This window comes from Vidua chalybeata, chromosome 2, assembly GCF_026979565.1.
Source record: "Vidua chalybeata isolate OUT-0048 chromosome 2, bVidCha1 merged haplotype, whole genome shotgun sequence".
Taxonomy (NCBI): domain Eukaryota; kingdom Metazoa; phylum Chordata; class Aves; order Passeriformes; family Viduidae; genus Vidua; species Vidua chalybeata.
Window position 1 is genome coordinate 842,972 of NC_071531.1, and position 17,071 is coordinate 860,042.

The window sequence follows — 17,071 nt, forward strand, 5'->3', positions numbered from 1 at the left end:
GTTTATTATTTTTTACATCTATTATAGTTTTATAAGTTGTGACTTTTATAGTATTTTATCAATAAGTTATAAAATTGTTTTGTATTTATCTTTATAAGGTTTTTAAGGAAAAATTATTTAATTAAGAAATTATATTTAAATTATTTTTATTTTTAACTTAATAACTAATTACTTTTTAACTTAATCACTAAGTTTTATAATAAAACAGCAGGATTAGGTTTTAAGCCAGGTTTTACACCTCAGCTCTGTAGGTGTGAGATTCTTTGAAGTGGTACAAACACACTGAGAGCCCCATGACCAGCCAAGAATTAATTTCAAGCCCTGTGAAGTACTTAATAAAGAGAAAAAAATCCTGAATCAAACACTACAGCCCATTGAAAAACCCTTACAAACTACAGGGAATATTATTTCACTGAAGGCAGACACCTCCTCAGCTCCAGCTCTCATGTGGCAGAATTTGACATCAGAAAGAAAGGCAAATGCCAGGCTTAGATCAACAACTCCCTGGTTTCACTGGGAGCTTCCATTTTCAACGTTCATTATTTTTTATAATTAAAAAAAAAAACAAAACCAAAACATCAACAAGCCACTCCACTGCAGTCAGCTCTTTCCCTCAGCACACAAACAGCAAAATTTACACAGGACAATTTCCTTCTCCTCACCCCAATGCAGCCAAAGCTTTTCCTGCTCCCCACACCCGGAGCCCAGGAGGATGAAAGGATAATCCCAGACCCACCTGCAAGTGTAGGAAGCAGTTCCTAGACACCTCTGAAGGACATGAACTTACAGGAATGATAAATTATCTTTAAGTGTGAGGAACAGCGCATTCCAAGTTTGCTCAGGATATTGATGCTTTTGAGGAGGTCAGAATTCAAGGCTAAGAATAAAATTAGAGAATGTTTTCTCACCTGTAGCTGCTGCTGCAAATGGGTGATTTCTGCAATTCTGAGTTCTCTGGATTTATTTGTACTTTCAATTTCTTGTCTTTGGGTCGACAGCCGACACCTGATGTCCTGAAGCTTCCCCTCCAACTGGTTTCTTTTATCATTCTTGAAAAGAAAAGAAAAATATCTATTTAATAGGGTTTTGTTTTTTTTTTTTTTTTTACCATAATGTTCGGTCATGCAAGTCTGGATCTAAAAACTCCTTTTAAAAACTCCTTTTTTAAAACTCATTTACATCTTTAGTCTGTCCTCTACAGATGAGATAGGAAAATTGACAGTATATTTGAAAAAAATAGGTTTTTTTTCAGGAAAAAGCTTTAAGGTTCTCCCCAGACAAAATGTGGCCTTTTCTCCTAAGTAGTGACATTTTCTGGCATCACAATTGGGATAAAAACACCTCGAGTGACACTGAGAGAAATATCAGTGGTGGAAATTCTAGAAAACAACCACGGCCAGGGCACAGTCACCACCACACTGTGCTTTGTGTGTGTGTGAGCTGCTCCAGCACCACTCACGAGAGCTTCCAGTTCGAATTCCAGGGTTTTCTTCTTGGCCTTCAGCACCACGATGTCCTCCTGCTCCTTGTTCCTCTGGTTCAGCAGCTCCTGCCGCCGGTTGCGCTCCCACTCCAGCTGCCTCTGCCTCTCCAGCTCCCGTTTGGCAGCCTGCAGATTCAAAATTCAGCATCTGGAATTTGGGATATTCCTATTCTGATATTCAGGATGTTGGCACAAACCAGGGGCTGCTCTGGGCTCTGCACACACAAATTGCTCAGGGGGTGCTTCCAGCAGATGATGCCTTATCAAGCCTGCCCTAGAGCAGAGGCTGGGCAGAGCTAAAGAATAAAGCAGGGATTTATTCCAAGGATCTCCTCCATGGATCCACCTTGGGCAGCAGCAGAGCCCAGCCAGGGCTGCAGCCAAGAGGAACCAAAATGGTCCCAAAATGCACGAGCGCTCCCGGGGGCTCTCACTGGGATCAGCTCTGCTCCATTTGCACCTTGCAGTTCATTGTCCCATTCCAGCTTTAGCCCAGGCACTCCCATCCTGCTTGTTTTTCTCTCTCCAGCCCACGCTGTTTGTGCTCCTGGGGCTGAGCTTTGGATCTTTTGTCCTTGGTGCCCAGCTGGAGCAGGAATTGTTTTGTCTCCCTGCTCTGTGAACAGAGCTCACCATACCCTGATACCAAGCTCAGACCCACACACTAAAGCAGCACAGAACGTGGAAAATAGAAAAGCTAAACCTGAGGCATCACAGAGGTGACTGAACAGAAACCCTCTCAGTTTTCCAAGATCCAGTTTGCTGATTTAACAGGTTGTTTAATACTAGGACTGGGAGAACTCTCTAGGACATATTCAAATCTCTTTCCAACCTCCAACATTAGACCTTCTGTAGCTTTGCAAAGAACAGCCAAGTGTTTCTGTGCTGAACCTATCAAGGTTTGGCAATGGGAGAAAAGGGGAGATTTTTGGGTTAACCAGGCTGTGTTTCTTTTAACAAATTAAAGGCCAGGTTGGTGCTACCTGGTCTGGTGAATGCTATCCCTGCCCATGGCAGAGGGTTGGAACTGGAGGATCTTGAAGGTCCCTTCCAACCCAAACCATTCTGGGACTCTATGAAATGAACTCATCCCTGGAAAATCACAAATGCCAGAAGTCCTCCTTTCCCTTTGCCTTTGCCTTTGCCTTGCCTTGCCTTTCCCCTCTTAACACCAAATATAATAATAACAGTAATAATAAACATTTTTAAAGAAGTGAAAGGTCAGGAGCATGTTGTCCTAGATGTCAGTGTCCCATCCATTCATTTCACAGGACAAATGAAGCAAAATCTGCCCCTTCCTTGCCTTTAACACCCCAGAAATTTTAGTTCCTGCTTTCAAAGTTTGCTCCCCACCCTGGCAGCACCACAGCGAGTGCCCAGCACTCACCTGGATGCTCCCAAGCTGGGGCACTGCTGGAACCCTGGGTGCTGAGAATTCCAGACTTTCTGTGCTGGCAGGCCCTGACCCCCAGGAGAACACTGCATTGACCTGAGGCCCTGGAGAAGCTTCCAAAATTCAATAATAAAACTGAGATGATAGGTGTGGAGTTAGAATAGAAGTGTGTGATAGCACAGGGTGGGAAACTCAGAGTTGAAGGGTTTGGAATGCAGGAATAGATAGAAAGCAAGGTGGAGGTTTTAGGGTGGAGGCTGCTCCTTCTTCTTCACCTCCTTCTCCATGGCTTTGGGTGGTTTTGTGCAATTGGATCAAAAAGTCCCCATTGCAGGCACGGGTGGTTGGGTATTGGGTTAAAAGTGAAAATAATTGAGGTGTCATTTCTTAATTGCACAGTTTATCCTTAAAAGGCCTTGTAGAGAGAGAGATGGGCTCCATTTTTAGTTTGTTGGAGTGAAGTGCTGCAGAACTCAGGGTTTGTGAGACTGTGACAGAGACAAGAACTGATAAACACCTGAGTCCCAACAAGAAATACCCTCTCACACATTTAATCCTGACCTTGGCTAAAAAAAGAAGCCAAGACTCCACAGGGCCCAGCCCCTCCCTGTGCTCCCCAGCTTACCTCTCTCCTCTCGATCTCCTTCCTCCTCTCCTCCTCGCGCTGCCGCTCCAGCTCCCGCTGTTTCTCCAGCTGCTTCTCCAGCTCCAGCTGCCGCTTGCGCTCCTGCTCCTGCCGCTCGCGCTCCTTCCTCTCCTGCTCGGCCCTCTCCAGCTGGGCCAGCCTCTCCTGCTCCTTGCGCTGCTGCTCCAGCAGCGCCTGCCTGCGCTTCTCCAGCTCCAGGTTGCCCCGCTCGAAGTTCTCCCGCTTCTTGTCCTCGAACGTCACTTTGTGCACGGAAACGCGGGGCAAAAAGGACAGTTAAACTCTGCCACTGACTGAGAAACAAATAAACCACAGGAACCCAGAGGAATCCCCAGCAAAGTGAATCCACCTTCCAGCAGGAGAGGATGCACCTCCCCACCAGGGCTCCACAGGTCAGCCTGAGGTTTAGTGTGGGAAATGGGAAATGGATTCAGTGTGGGAAATGGATTTGTAGAGAGCTCTCAGGGCCTGACAGAAGGCTCACCCAGTGTGCATCTGTATGCAGACTCTGAGATAAAAAATGCTGACTTAGAAATGCCATGGAATAGGACAGACATTGTTGAGAGAGAGATGGAGCTCGAAACAAGTTTCAGAGGATGGCCTTGGAAATAAGACTAGATACTTTGGAGAAATAGAACTATGAAAGATTGATGTTGCTGATCCCCTCAAAGGCACATCCTCAGCAAACCAAGGAGGGAATTCCCATTCCTCAGGCCTCCAGCTTTCTCCACAAAGCTCAGCAAGGGGAGTAAGTTAGACAAACCATTCTCCAGCTGATCCTCCAGGAGGACATGGATCTGAATTCCTCAGCACATTGAATAATAGCAGCAGTCCAAGAGCCAACACTTCCATTAGTGCAAAGAATTCAGCTGCTGACATCATCAAAAGGCCATTATGCAAATGACCAGAACTTACTTAAAGTTGCTATTCTCATTAGATTACTCATTACTGTCAGGAAAATAAATTGTTGAGGTTCTTGAGCAGCTGAGCTCAGGAAGTCTGGACTCCTGTAGATCCACATCCTCACCACCTACTGTCCTAAAAGAACAGCTTCACTTCCAGCCCAGCTTCCCTGACATCCCTCTGCAGTCCCAGGGACTGTCCCTCCTTCCCCTCACTCCTCAGCACCTCCATCCAAAAGATTCTTTCACTCTTTCACATTCTGTTCCTTTTCATACCCTCTGTGTGCCACTCCCAGAGCCCAAAGTGCAGGTTTCTCTCCCTCGTGTGGCCAGCATGGACATCTTTGGGATGCAAGGCCAGGGAGAGCCCACATTGCCTTCCCAGTGTGCACAGCTGGACACATCAGCCCAACACCTGCTGGACCAGCTGAACTCTTGTCTTTTCCAGTTTGTGTCCCTTCCCAGCTGCCAATCCCCTCTTCCTTTAGTTCTTTTCCTGGAACTGCTGAAATCTGTATTAAGCCCCACACTGTTACAACAGACTCCAAGGAAACAGCTCTCTGTGGGAATATTGGGATCTTTCACAGAGCACCTCAGCCAAGCTTTGCTCCACCTAATTCAGAGGATGAAGGCAGCAGGAATTTTTCCTTACACTCCTGTGCCAGGGCTGCAAAGGGCTGGGTGGGGAGTGCAGGAGATGAGGAGCCTGAAGGCTCTTCCCATCTCCAGTGGCACCAACCCCAAGGATCAGGCACAGGAATGAGCTGGACCCAGCAATGTCTTGGTTGTGCCTCGACCTGTCCCAAATTGCTCTGGAAAGACATTTCTCAGTCAGCCCATGTAATCTCCCCGGCTGTGACCTGATGGGAAAACTCTCTTGGAACAGCACACTAAATATCCTTGCTTTCCCTTGCTCACCTGGTAATTTCTTTTCCAGTTGCTGCTGTTCTTCTTCCAATGCTGGTTCTTCTGGTAACCTTTGGTCTACAGACACTGAACTGGCAGCAGAAATCCCACTGCCAGAGCGGACTCTTCTGCCAAGGAAACAGGAATTGTAGTGCTTAACAGAACCCAGGCCTAGCCAAACTATTTATGAGATAATGATGAGATCAAATTAAATGCAATGATGTAATGTTTCATGGTACTCAATGTTCATTCAGTGCTGCCCAGAGGGTCTCACTCAGGCATTGCCTCAGGAGAACAAGATTTTCCAGGATCCCAGCAGTTCACTGGTGAGCTGAGAATCCCAGTCCCAAATTCTTCTTCCAGATGGGTTCACCCCTGTCCCCAAGATCTCTCACTTGGGGGGAGATTTTTCCCTAACCAATCTGAGTTTGGGGAAATGCTGACTTAAACTACAGCAAAACCAGCAGAGACAGAGGAAGAGCTCACTATAGTCAAGCTAAAAGCAAGATGCCAGGTGGAATACACAAAAACTGGGAATCTTTAGGAGGATACCTGAAGAACACAGTAAATAACCACTTATTTTCATTGCTGTTACTTTCTTCCCATCTATTTCTCCACAAAGAAGTGAAATGGAGCAAGAGAAGTGATGAGTGACCCCACTGTTGCCAAACCCAGCTGTAGCAAAGGAGGTCTGGATGTGGTGCAGTGCAAATCCATACTGGAATTCCAGTACATTCTGACTGCTCTACAGGAGTATTAGCCTGAACTTAAATCTAGGTTTCTATGGGCAGACTGAGCAAGTCTGGAAGGTGTGCCAGCATAAACACCCACCCAAACCCTGCTCTCACAGGGCAAAAGGTGAGGGCTCACTGCTCAGTTCCTGTACTTGGCACTCCCAGAACCATCCCAATGACATACAGAACTCAGGAGGGTGACTCCCAAGGGGTGAGCAGTCACCTGAATGAAGGTGGGATGTACTCTGGGGGCAGGGCAGGTGGCAGTGGCTGACCAGACATCGCTACATCAATGAGGTGCATAGCCAGGATAAACTCCTCAGCTGTCAGCTTCCCATCTTGGTCGATGTCAGAGAGATTCCTTGTTAAAGGGAAGGGATAAAGCAAGAAAATTATTAAATATTAAAAAGCATTGTTCAAAGGCATTGTTTCAACATATACAGTTCCAATGTCATTCACATTTTTCACAATTTTTTCCACACTGCTTGTTTTTTTCAAAACAAATGAAAAGCAAACCCCAAAAGCTTCCCTATTTCCCCCATTTCTCATGGCTGTCTGTCTGAAATCCAGCCTTGCAGCCACAGCTTCTCCTTCACCTGCTCTGACTGTTGCCAGGAGCTCATGCCCCAGAAGAAACTTTAACCAGTGGAGTTCTCCTGAACACCTCATGAACACCCAAAAGAACCAGCTCAGGTGTTTGGCAGAACTTTTAGGTTTGGTCTCCTTCCTCCCTGGAGGCTCCTATCTCACATTCCAGGGCACCCACTGGCAGTGAAATCAAAGCCATTGATGTTCTAGTCCTGACAAGCACCAACCCACCCTGGCATTATGCACATATTAAAAATTACAGAGTAATGTCTCTGGGTGGCCCCAAAGCAGAGCTCCAACAGAGGCACAAAATGATTTTACCCCCGTTAAGGTGGTGTTGGACAAAATTAACAGCCAGGGACAGCACCCAGGGAGCAGCTGGAGCTGGCCCAGGAGGGATTTAGGGTGGATTTTAGGGAAAGGTCCTTCCCCAGAGGCTGCTGGCACTGCCCAGGCTCCCCAGGGAATGGGCACGGCCCCGAGGCTGCCAGAGCTCCAGGAGCCTTTGGACAGCGCTGCCAGGGGTGCCCAGGCTGGGGTTGCTGGGGGTCTGGGCAGGGCAGGGCTGGCACTGGGGGTCCCTGTGGGTCCCTTCAGCTCAGGATTTGTTTCTCCAGCATGCTGCACTCTAATCATGCAGGCAAATCTCCCATGATACTGTGAAAATCCAAGGGAAGTAAGTGATACTTTCTTTAGAAGTCCCAAGGCACAGGACTTTGCTGATAGGATTTAAATTTGGGAGACAACCACAGCCTCACTCAAGCCACACCTGTGACACTGAACTCCTCAGGCTGGAGCACAGGAACAAGCCAGGAGACTGGGAATGCAGCATGCACAGAAATGACTGATCAGCTGGGTCCATGCCTGGGCAGAACTCCCAGGACAGCCCAAAGGCTGAGCATCAACTCTTCCCTTTGAGTGTCTGAGTCAGGGATTCCAGCCCCAGCACAGGCTGACAAACCTCAGCCCAGAGCAGGCCCCAGGAAAGGAGCAACAAGAGCTGGAATATCCCCTCCTTAGCTCAGTGCACTGGCAGCTGTCAATGGCCCCAGCTGAGTGAGTCCTTTTTGCAGCTCCTGCAGTGAGCTGGTGGCAGCTGCCTGCCCACACAAGTGCTCCAAGGCTGGCAAAAGCAGAGCATTTCTTGGTTAATCATCTGCTGGGGGACCGGGCTGATTTGTTTTTATCCCTTTGTTAGGAAACAGAGAAGGAAAGAGTGGTTTTTAATTTATAACACAACTCCCAGAGCTTTGCAAAGAGAACAAGTGCAGCTGAATGGCCTTGTCAGAGTGACTGCACCACTGCCATCCTCACACTGAGCCCCTGGGCCAGCTCCAATGCTTCTCAAGCAAACACTCCTAAAGGACAGAAGTTAATTAGGAACAACTTCCCATGGGGCAATAAAAACATAATAAAGTTCAGCAAACAACAAGTTGGAAGGCAAAAGGGAAGCTAAGACAAATGCTTTTAAAATCCATTATTGTACAGGTCTGTAAGTCCAGTCCCTGGGAAATCAGCCCTCCCACAGCCATGGAAAAGGCAGCAAAACCCCACAGAAAGTGTGCCTTGGGTTAAGCTTGCTGTTCTACCACCTGTGCAAAGGTAAATGTTTCCCTGGTGCTCTATCAGGGGATGTGGAAGGCACAGGGTGCTGAACATCTGCTCTGCCTAAAAACCCAGCATTGAACCACAACTTCCAAAACATCACACAAAGATGCTCCTGGTGCTCTTGTGGAATAATTTAGTAAAGGCATAGAAGTGCAGGTTTTGTTTATAAAGTTACACATGACAAAGAGCAACATGTGATTTATCACTGAGACTGAAAATGGAGAAAACCCCACGGGCTCTAGTGCAGAGTTTCAGAAGAGTTTGTGTTTTGATGGAAATGGAAACATTTATTTTACCATATTGTAGCCAGCTGAGCCTGGGGTAAACTTGACTGCATGAGAATCGTTCTTGCCTGGGGACCTAAAAAGGAAACAAATATTAACAACATAAGCAAGAGATGTGACCAGCAGGAACTTGGCTCCCCAGATAACCAAGAAATAATACTTCACTTCTGCACAATAACCACAGAAGCTCAGACTGGTTTGAGTTGGGAGGGACCTCACAGCCCACCCAGAGCCACCCTGCCATGGCAGGGACACCTCCCACTGTGCCAGGCTGCCCCAGCCCCAGTGTCCAACCTGGCCTTGGGCACTGCCAGGGATCCAGGGGCAGCCCCAGCTGCTCTGGGCAACCAAATCCCTCAGATTAAAACCCAAGAAAGCTCTAAACACCAATGACATGCACCAGAACTGGCAAAACCAAACCAGGGGACCAGTTCTAGTCTCTCCCTGGAACTGGACACTGCTCTCAGCAGTGGGTGAAGCCACCACTGGAAATGGCTGCACAAGTTTTCACAGAACCCACTGTGCCCTTTTCCCCGGTCAGCTTTGCAGAAAATAAAGGAAAGATGGTGATGAAATGATCCCAGTGGCAATGAATATTTGCTTCTAAACAAGACCATTAAGCACCTGGGAGATTCAAACAGAAAAATACTGATGAGCCTCTTACTTAGGGTGAACAACACCCTAAGTGGCATTAAATTGGCTCTTACAGCCCAAAACAAAGAGACAAGAGAAGCTGTGCCAGTACCTGTCAAGTGTCCACTCATGGTTTTGTCGTGGCTGTTGAAGAGCTGCCGGTACTTGAGCCGAGAGGACTGAGGCACGGCCCACTCTGCCACGGCAGGAGAGCTGCAAGGACAGCAGGGAGAACAGGGAGAACTGGAGATTTCATCTCGTAAAGCTCATGAGAACAATCACAGAGTCATAAATCACAGCAGGGTTTGGGCTGGAGGGACCTCAAAGCCCACCCAGTGTCACCCCTGCCATGGCAGGGACACCTCCCACTGTGCCAGGCTGCTCCAGCCCCAGTGTCCAACCTGGCCTTGGGCACTGCCAGGGATCCAGGGGCAGCCACAGCTGCTCTGGGAACCTGTGCCAGGGCCTCACCCCCTCGCAAAGAGGGTGAAGTGCTGCACTGAGATCAAGTTTTATGCCTGAAAATGTTCTTTCCCCCAGTTTTGCTGTGAGGGTGGGGAGGTTCTGAGGTCTCCCAGAGCAGCTGGGGCTGCCCCTGGATCCCTGGCAGTGCCCAAGGCCAGGCTGGACACTGGGGCTGGAGCAGCCTGGCACAGTGGGAGGTGTCCCTGCCATGGCAGGGGTGGCACTGATGAGCTTTAAGTTCCCTCCCAACCCAAATCATTCTATGATTCCATGATCTAATGTTCCCTGCTACTACTGAAACCACCACGGGTTTGACCTCCTGTTTGCAAACATTTATCCCAATTCAGTCTCTTGGAAGATGGTTTGTTTTTAAAGAGTTTTGCTTTTTTTATTTAGGGGCAGAGAATGCAGGAACCTAAATTCTTCAGAGGTGCTACAAGATTTACCTAAACATGTAATAGGAAATGCAGAATAACATTTTACTCTGCCTTTAACTTTTTCTCTTAACCAAATAGAGCTGATGAAGGAAAACAAATGTAAAATATACTGGAATTGTAGAAAAAAAAGGTGCAAAAAGGCCACACTTGAATGTAAAGTTTCTCATAATGGAACAAGTGAGGAATGTAATATTCCCAGTTCTAATCCATTCCCATAACAGGCTCAGTTGATTTGCAGCTCTTATTTCCCAGGCTTGATGGCTGAGAAATCCTTATTCTGAAAAACAAGAAGCAGTTTTTCTGCCTTTAGGCACACTCAAACTTTGTCCTTTTTTTGACCTTATAAAAAGGACAAGACACATGACAAGACACAAACCAGTGTCTCTATTTCTATTTTTGATTTCCAAACTGTTGAGCTTTAATAATACACCTTCATGGGAGCAAAGCAAAAACAAGCTGTCCCTTCAATAATGAAAATAAGAAAAAAGGCCAAATATTTTATTTTTACCCATAGGAATTCCTCTCAGTTTTGCTGGATTTGGTGGTTCCACACAATTTAATTTCTGTGTTACACAGAAATTATACCAGAGCATCCCTCTTCTGCTCCTGGCTGGTTTAGGTTTCAGAGAGAAAATGGATTGTTTTGAAAGACTTTAAATTATTTGCCAATACTGAGTAGTGTCACTTATCTAATAGCAGGGCAATAGACAAGCTTGCAGAAGGAAATGAAAACAAAACCAGATCATTTAATTGTGTCCCAAGCCATTTTCCTCTTGCAAAAAACTGTGCCATAGATCCATGAGGCACATGATTTATAAGGACTTTGGGAAATCTGTCTCTTAACTCCTCTCAGGAAGTTTTATTTTGTTAGATCCATTTTTTAAAACACGGTAAAAACACTTTTTTGCCCAACCACATGTTTTTCTAGGCCTTGGAATAATCTGAAAGCCCTTAAAGTGATTTTTCACACAGAACTTGAAGAATATAGAAGAAACAGTGATGTGAAGTGCATTTAAAATATGAGACCTATTAAATATTTTGCTTTTAGCAATTACCCTGCAGTTGCTAATTTTAAATAATGCATTGCTTGTCTTGTTTTCCCAGTACCAGGAGCGTCTGTGCACGATGCAGGTTTTGTTTATAGAAGCAAATGCTGTTCTAAAAATCAAGTGAAGGTTATGTCAGCACTGTTAGTAGTTAATGACTTTATTTCCATGATTCCCTGCTCCTGGAGCATTAAGAAGGTGGAGTGAAGCCACAGCACCCCACGGAATGCTGAAGTGGTACCTCTGCAGAACTGATTTCTGCCAGAACTATTATTTCAGATGAGCACTTGGGGAAAGGGAAGGAGTTTTCCCAACCCTGGGGACCCAACCCCCTGCCCCAGCCCCACCTGGCCACGTCGAAGGATTGTGCCTTTTGCAGCTTTGCATTGAGCTGAGCTCCCGGCCCGGAGCGGCTGAAGGAAGAACTCTTTGGCAAAGTGGCTGGGAAGAGAGAAAACAGGGATTTATTGCTATTCACAGTGAACTAGGCAATTCCCATGACATTCATTCAGCTCCTACATCAAGTTACAAGCACTGTCTGATGGGAACTTTGTAACAATATAAAGATCAGAGAGTCCAGCACGACACCGGGAAACACAAGGGCACTTCCCTCATATCTTTTTACTTCCTCAGCTTTATGGAAACCCTGTTGATACCAAATTATATTTTGGTACACGTTAGAAACCAAATGTAGTTCAGTATTAAAGTCACTCTAACAAAGAGCAGTACTTCAGTAGCTATAAAGAGACAGGAGAGGCCCAATTTCCAGGCAACAGCTTCCTGGCAAGTCCATTTCTCCAAGTGCTGTTTTATTTTCTCACCACGAGGGACTCCTGCGGGAGGCCATGTCCACATTCCTTCTTTTAGCTCTTCTCCAAGTGTGCCAAGTGGGCTAAAGCAAAGCACAGTCCTTCCCCAAAGGCATCACTGGAGTGGCTAATCCCACGTGTCCCGAGGAAATGCAGGGGAGCTGTTAGGAGCAGGAGACAGAGAGTGAGAGCAGCGTACCGGGGTGAGCGAAAGCAGGCAGGGGCTGGATGACAGCAGGAGCTCCGTTAGCCAGGGGAGGGACGGCGGCAGGGACAGAGGACACCAGCGGGGGGGACATCCCCACGACTGGGATGGATGCCATGGGCACCGGGGCCACAGTGGTGAGGGATGGCATGTTGGCAATGCCCCCGAGACCTACGGGCGAGAAAAGCACAGGTTGGTTCTGACACTGACACCTCCTGCGGCAGCTCCCAGCCCCTGGCACAGCCCTCCCAGCCCGGCAGGGACAGGAAGGGGACACAGGGCACAGGGACAGCCCCACAGCAGGGGCAGCACTGCCCCCAGCTGTCCAGCAGCATCTGCTACCAAAGGAATCGTGTGCCTTGACCTGGGTGAGGAGGAGCCCCCAGGCTGCCCCAGAAGCTGCAGGGTTGGTGCTGCAGCCTTTGGTCGGGATGAGAAAGGGCAAAGCTGATGGGAGAGCACAGGAAGGAGAGGCTGAGGGTAAGCACAGCTGCAGGGAACCAGGGGGGCTAAGGAGGGCCAGTGGTGCCAGGGGAAGAACGAGGGGTGTGCAAACAGCTCACATCAATCTACAGGGAATGAGAACAGGGGAATCACCCATTTGGCTGGGCTTTGTGGGGGATCATTTCCTTTTGCCTTTTCGCACTTAACCCTGTATTGGCTCTGCCCAGTTTCACTGTCTTCCTCCAAAGAATTTTACTTCTGACTGTAAAACTTGTGGGGGTTACAGTGGATCAAAGCACACTGCTGCAAGCAGTTTATCAAAGGCACTGTTCCCTTTCCTCAGGACATTTAGATGGGAGATTGAGATTTAGGAACTGTTCCCTGGCAGGGTGGGCAGGCCCTGGCACAGCTGGGGATGCCTCTGGATCCCTGGCAGTGCCCAAGGCCAGGTTGGACACTGGGGTTTGGAGCAGCCTGGCACAGTGGGAGGTGTCCCTGCCATGGCAGGGGTGGCACTGGGTGGGCTTTAAGGTCCCTTTCATTCCAAACCATTCCATGATTCCCAAGCACCAATAACCCTGAGCCACAGCAAAGCCTAAAGCAGAAAGGGAAAGAACCTCCCATGACAGGACCAAGGTGTCAGAGGTTTGGCTTTATTTGGTTGTTTTCCTTTCCCCATCCCACCTTCCCTACTCTTTTCCTAAAATGATGCTGACTTTGGCAATACTTCACCCCAGCAGCTCCTACCAGAGCAGCACTGCTCATCAAAGCAGAAGGTGCAGGGATTGTAAAAACTCAAGAACAACAGAGCAGATCTTGCCAAACCTGGAGATTCAGTAATGCCAACAGGTTAAACCACAACTCCAGCTCTTTGGAATGCACTAGCCCTGCTGCCTGAGCCATTTTTTTGTTTGGAGCAGTGCAAACCTGAAGCAAACAGGAGCTCAGCTCAGGTAAAAGCCCAGTGCAATTTGTCTCAGTGCATGCACAACCTCTGGGTTTGAGTCCATGTGCTTTTAGAAGCACTTTTCCCTAAAATTTTCTTGGAGAACTGCAAAAGGACAATGGAATTGCTGCAGTCCCAGGTAACAATGAGGGAAATGGAGGAGAACAGGGATCTTACCAAATCCTGGGGCACCGGGCAGGGCGAGGGGCGGCTGCTTCATGACGGGCGGCAGCGCGGCCGGGAGCTGGTAACCCTGGAGCTTCAGTTTGATGAGTTTCATAGCTATGGAAAACTCCAAGGGATCCATCCTCCCATCATTGTTCATGTCAGCTAGAGCCCTGCAAAACACAGTGTTTGCACAGTTACATCCTGCAGTTAGGAACTTCAGGCCCTGCCCCAGGAGCAGGCTCACATGAGTGTGGATATACAAGGCTGATGAAGGAGCTGGAGCCCCAGGAGGGGCTGAGGGAGCTGGGAAAGGGGCTGGAGAATTCCTGAGGGAGCTGGGAAGGGGCTGAGCCTGGAGCAAAGGAGGCTCAGGGGGGACCTTGTGGCTCTGCACAGCTCCTGCCAGGAGGGGACAGCCAGGACAGGGCTCAGAAAAAGGGACAGGAGGAGAGGGAACGGCCTGAGGCTGGGCCAGGGCAGGCTCAGCTTGGCCAGCAGCAGGAATTTCCCCATGGAAAGGCTGCTCAGGCCTTGGCAGGGGCTGCCCAGGGAGCTTTGCAGTGCCCATCCCTGCAGGTGTCCCCTGGAGGTGGCACTCAGAGCTCTGGGCTGGGGACAAGGTGGGCATGGGGCACAGCTGGCACTGCCTGGGCTGGGAGGGCTTTTCCAGCCCCAGGGATTTGGGATTCTCACTAATTTCCACCCAAAACGATGCCAGGCCAAAACTAAGACACTATTTAAACTTAAGAGCTCCTTGATTTCTTTCCTTGAGTGATTAATAAAGATTTTTGAAGTTGCTTTTCAACTCTTGGAGGAATTACAATGAAGCACCCAGAACAAATGCAGCTGTACAAAAACTTTAAAAAATCACACCAATGAAAGCACAGGGTCCTATAACAGCACCACAGAGAAGCAAAGCACTGAGTCTGCAAATCTGTACTTCAGCTCCACTTAAAACATTCTTTAAATCTGTGACTCCCCTCAGCACCGCTCCATCTGCGAGTGTGCAAATGTGTTTTCAATTAAACAATAGCACTCAAGATGAAACATTGAGCCTAGGCCTTGAATAGGCTTTCAGGGAAAGGAGTCTGACTTAAACAGTCTGCTTTTTGTTCCTTGCCTTGCTAGCTAAGAAAACCCAGCTCAGCAGGGAATAGGGGTGGGAGCTTGGGGGGAGAGAAGCAGGAAGAAGAGTGTCAGTTCCTGCCACTGCACACCAAAAACTCCTGAGTAAATGCACATCAGTAGCAGAAATAGCTGTAAACTTACTTTTCAACACCATGCTTATTTCTTTGCATTTGTTTGAAGAACTAAGTACAGATTTCAGCACTGGGGTAACACAGATTTTGAAGTTCATGCATTTATTCTATGTCATGGGTGTGGCCCTGGGCAGTGTGGTTGAAGCAGAGCTTCATTTCTGATCAAATTCCTCTCAAAGACAGCTTTTGTGCAACTAAGTGGAAGTTATCCCAAAAGTGCCCCAGTGAAAATTGACAGCTATTTATAACTGATACACAAGGAGACAGCCAGGTATAAGTAGTGGCAAAATGGAAATCCTCCCACTCCAAAAAAAAAACCCCAAAACTTGAAAACCCCCACGGAGAGACAGATCCCAGCAGGAAGCAGCACAGGTTTAGATCCCCAGCAGCATCACAGACACTCCAAACCCCTCCAGAACTCCCAAGAAAGGATTTACAGTGGTGTAGCTGCCTTAATCCACCAGATCTGATGCCATGGGGCTAAAAAACAGCATTAAAATCTGGGAGAAGTATTTAAAGAAAGTCTGGAGAGGACACTGAGACACAGATACTGATATCCTTCAAAAGCATGTGCTACACCTGTGCCTGGAAGATGCTGAATCCCAGACTGCCAGACTGGGTTGGGCTGGGCAGAACCTCAAAGCTTATCCCATTCCCACCCCTGCCATGGCAGGGACAGCTCCCACTGTGCCAGGCTGCTCCAGCCCCAGTGTCCAACCTGGCCTTGGGCACTGCCAGGGATCCAGGGGCAGCCCCAGCTGCTCTGGCAATTCCATCCCAGCCCCTGCCCACCCTGCCAGGGAACAATTCCCAATTCCCAATCTCCCATCCAGCCCTGCCCTCTGGCACTGGGAGCCATTCCCTGGCTCCTGTCCCTCCAGGCCTTGTCCCCAGTCCCTCTGCAGCTCTCCTGGAGCCCCTTCAGGCCCTGCCAGGGGCTCTGAGCTCTCCCTGGAGCTTCTCCTCTCCAGGTGAGCACCCCCAGCTCTCCCAGCCTGTCCCATAATAGTCTTACCAGTGGCTTCTACACCTGCAAATACTTAGATTTATAAGATAAAATCCCTTCTGTTAATAAGCACAGACAGACCCTCAGTGGGTTCTATCCCTGACCAGGAAAATGCAGGAAGAGTGAGGATCACCCTGGAGGAGCCTTGGCTCTCCAGGCACCATTTCCTGCTGGGACACAGCAAATCTTTGCATCCCACATGGGAAAACATTCATTGCCCAGCAATCAGAAAATCTGATGTGCACCTTTCATCTGATGTCACTGCTCTCATTGAACTCCAATTCACATCAGCAGCTGTAGCTTTTCATTCACCATCTGACCTTCTGTGAACTCCTTTACTCTACACCAACAGCTTCATTATTGAAATTACCAGCACAAATATCAGTGCAGAGAGTTCTATGTACCCCCCGGAATTTCTCCAGTTTTACAGAGTGCAAAGAAAAAGCAGCTTTTGTCTGACAAACTCTTCTTGCAAAAATAGGACACATTTCCATTTCTAGTTGCAGAAGTTGGTGTCAGGCTGCTGGATTTTACTGTGCTGCTCTGGAATAAGCAGCACCTGAAATGCAGGGAACCAGCAAACACCATCTAATTCCACTAATTTCTGCTCCTAATGAAATTGGGGACAATGTGGTGCCCTTGCATTTGTTTCATTTGTGGCCTGACCGGAACCAGTGCAGAGTAAATGGATTAAACATTGGCTAAATATTTATTATCTTCTGTAGGCCAGGCCTGTGTTTGTATCTAATGACAAGAGCTGCAGTGGGCTCAGCACCACCCCAGGGCTCAGGTGCTGACAAATCCTTCCCCATGGATCTCTTCCTCCTCCCTTCTCTCATCCTTTCTGCAGAATGAAAAGCCAGCTTGATTACTTTTGCATGTATGAGGTGCAGAAAGTGAACACAGGCACACAAACCACCTATCCATGAAAACAGCCCTGTGTTAAAGCAGGGATCACCGTGCAGTTCCCAAATCTGGGCTGATTTAGGTGGACATTCCCCCCTGGGTTGCACAGTCCCAGATGTGCCTCAGGCACGAGCAGTGAGCAGCACTCAGGTCTCTATGTGCAGGAAGCCACAGCTCCCAGAATTACCCCACTTTGCCCACCC

General features: G+C 48.1%; 1 protein-coding gene across 6 annotated transcripts in view; it reads right to left on the reverse strand.

Annotated features, from left to right (window-relative positions):
• ITSN1 (intersectin 1) overlaps nucleotides 1-17,071 on the reverse strand; it is a 107,787-nt gene that overhangs the window by 57,189 nt on the left and 33,527 nt on the right. For 5 of the 6 annotated variants that reach the window (XM_053936360.1, XM_053936359.1, XM_053936365.1 and 2 more), the window contains exons 5-14: nucleotides 13,707-13,867; nucleotides 12,134-12,310; nucleotides 11,473-11,566; nucleotides 9,290-9,390; nucleotides 8,557-8,620; nucleotides 6,288-6,425; nucleotides 5,343-5,458; nucleotides 3,502-3,764; nucleotides 1,460-1,609; nucleotides 909-1,049 (exon numbers count right to left, since the gene is read on the reverse strand). In XM_053936360.1, the coding sequence (XP_053792335.1) occupies nucleotides 909-1,049; nucleotides 1,460-1,609; nucleotides 3,502-3,764; nucleotides 5,343-5,458; nucleotides 6,288-6,425; nucleotides 8,557-8,620; nucleotides 9,290-9,390; nucleotides 11,473-11,566; nucleotides 12,134-12,310; nucleotides 13,707-13,867 (1,405 nt within the window). The remainder of the gene's footprint in view (nucleotides 1-908; nucleotides 1,050-1,459; nucleotides 1,610-3,501; nucleotides 3,765-5,342; nucleotides 5,459-6,287; nucleotides 6,426-8,556; nucleotides 8,621-9,289; nucleotides 9,391-11,472; nucleotides 11,567-12,133; nucleotides 12,311-13,706; nucleotides 13,868-17,071) is intronic. The other variant, XM_053936363.1, reaches the window with a different exon arrangement.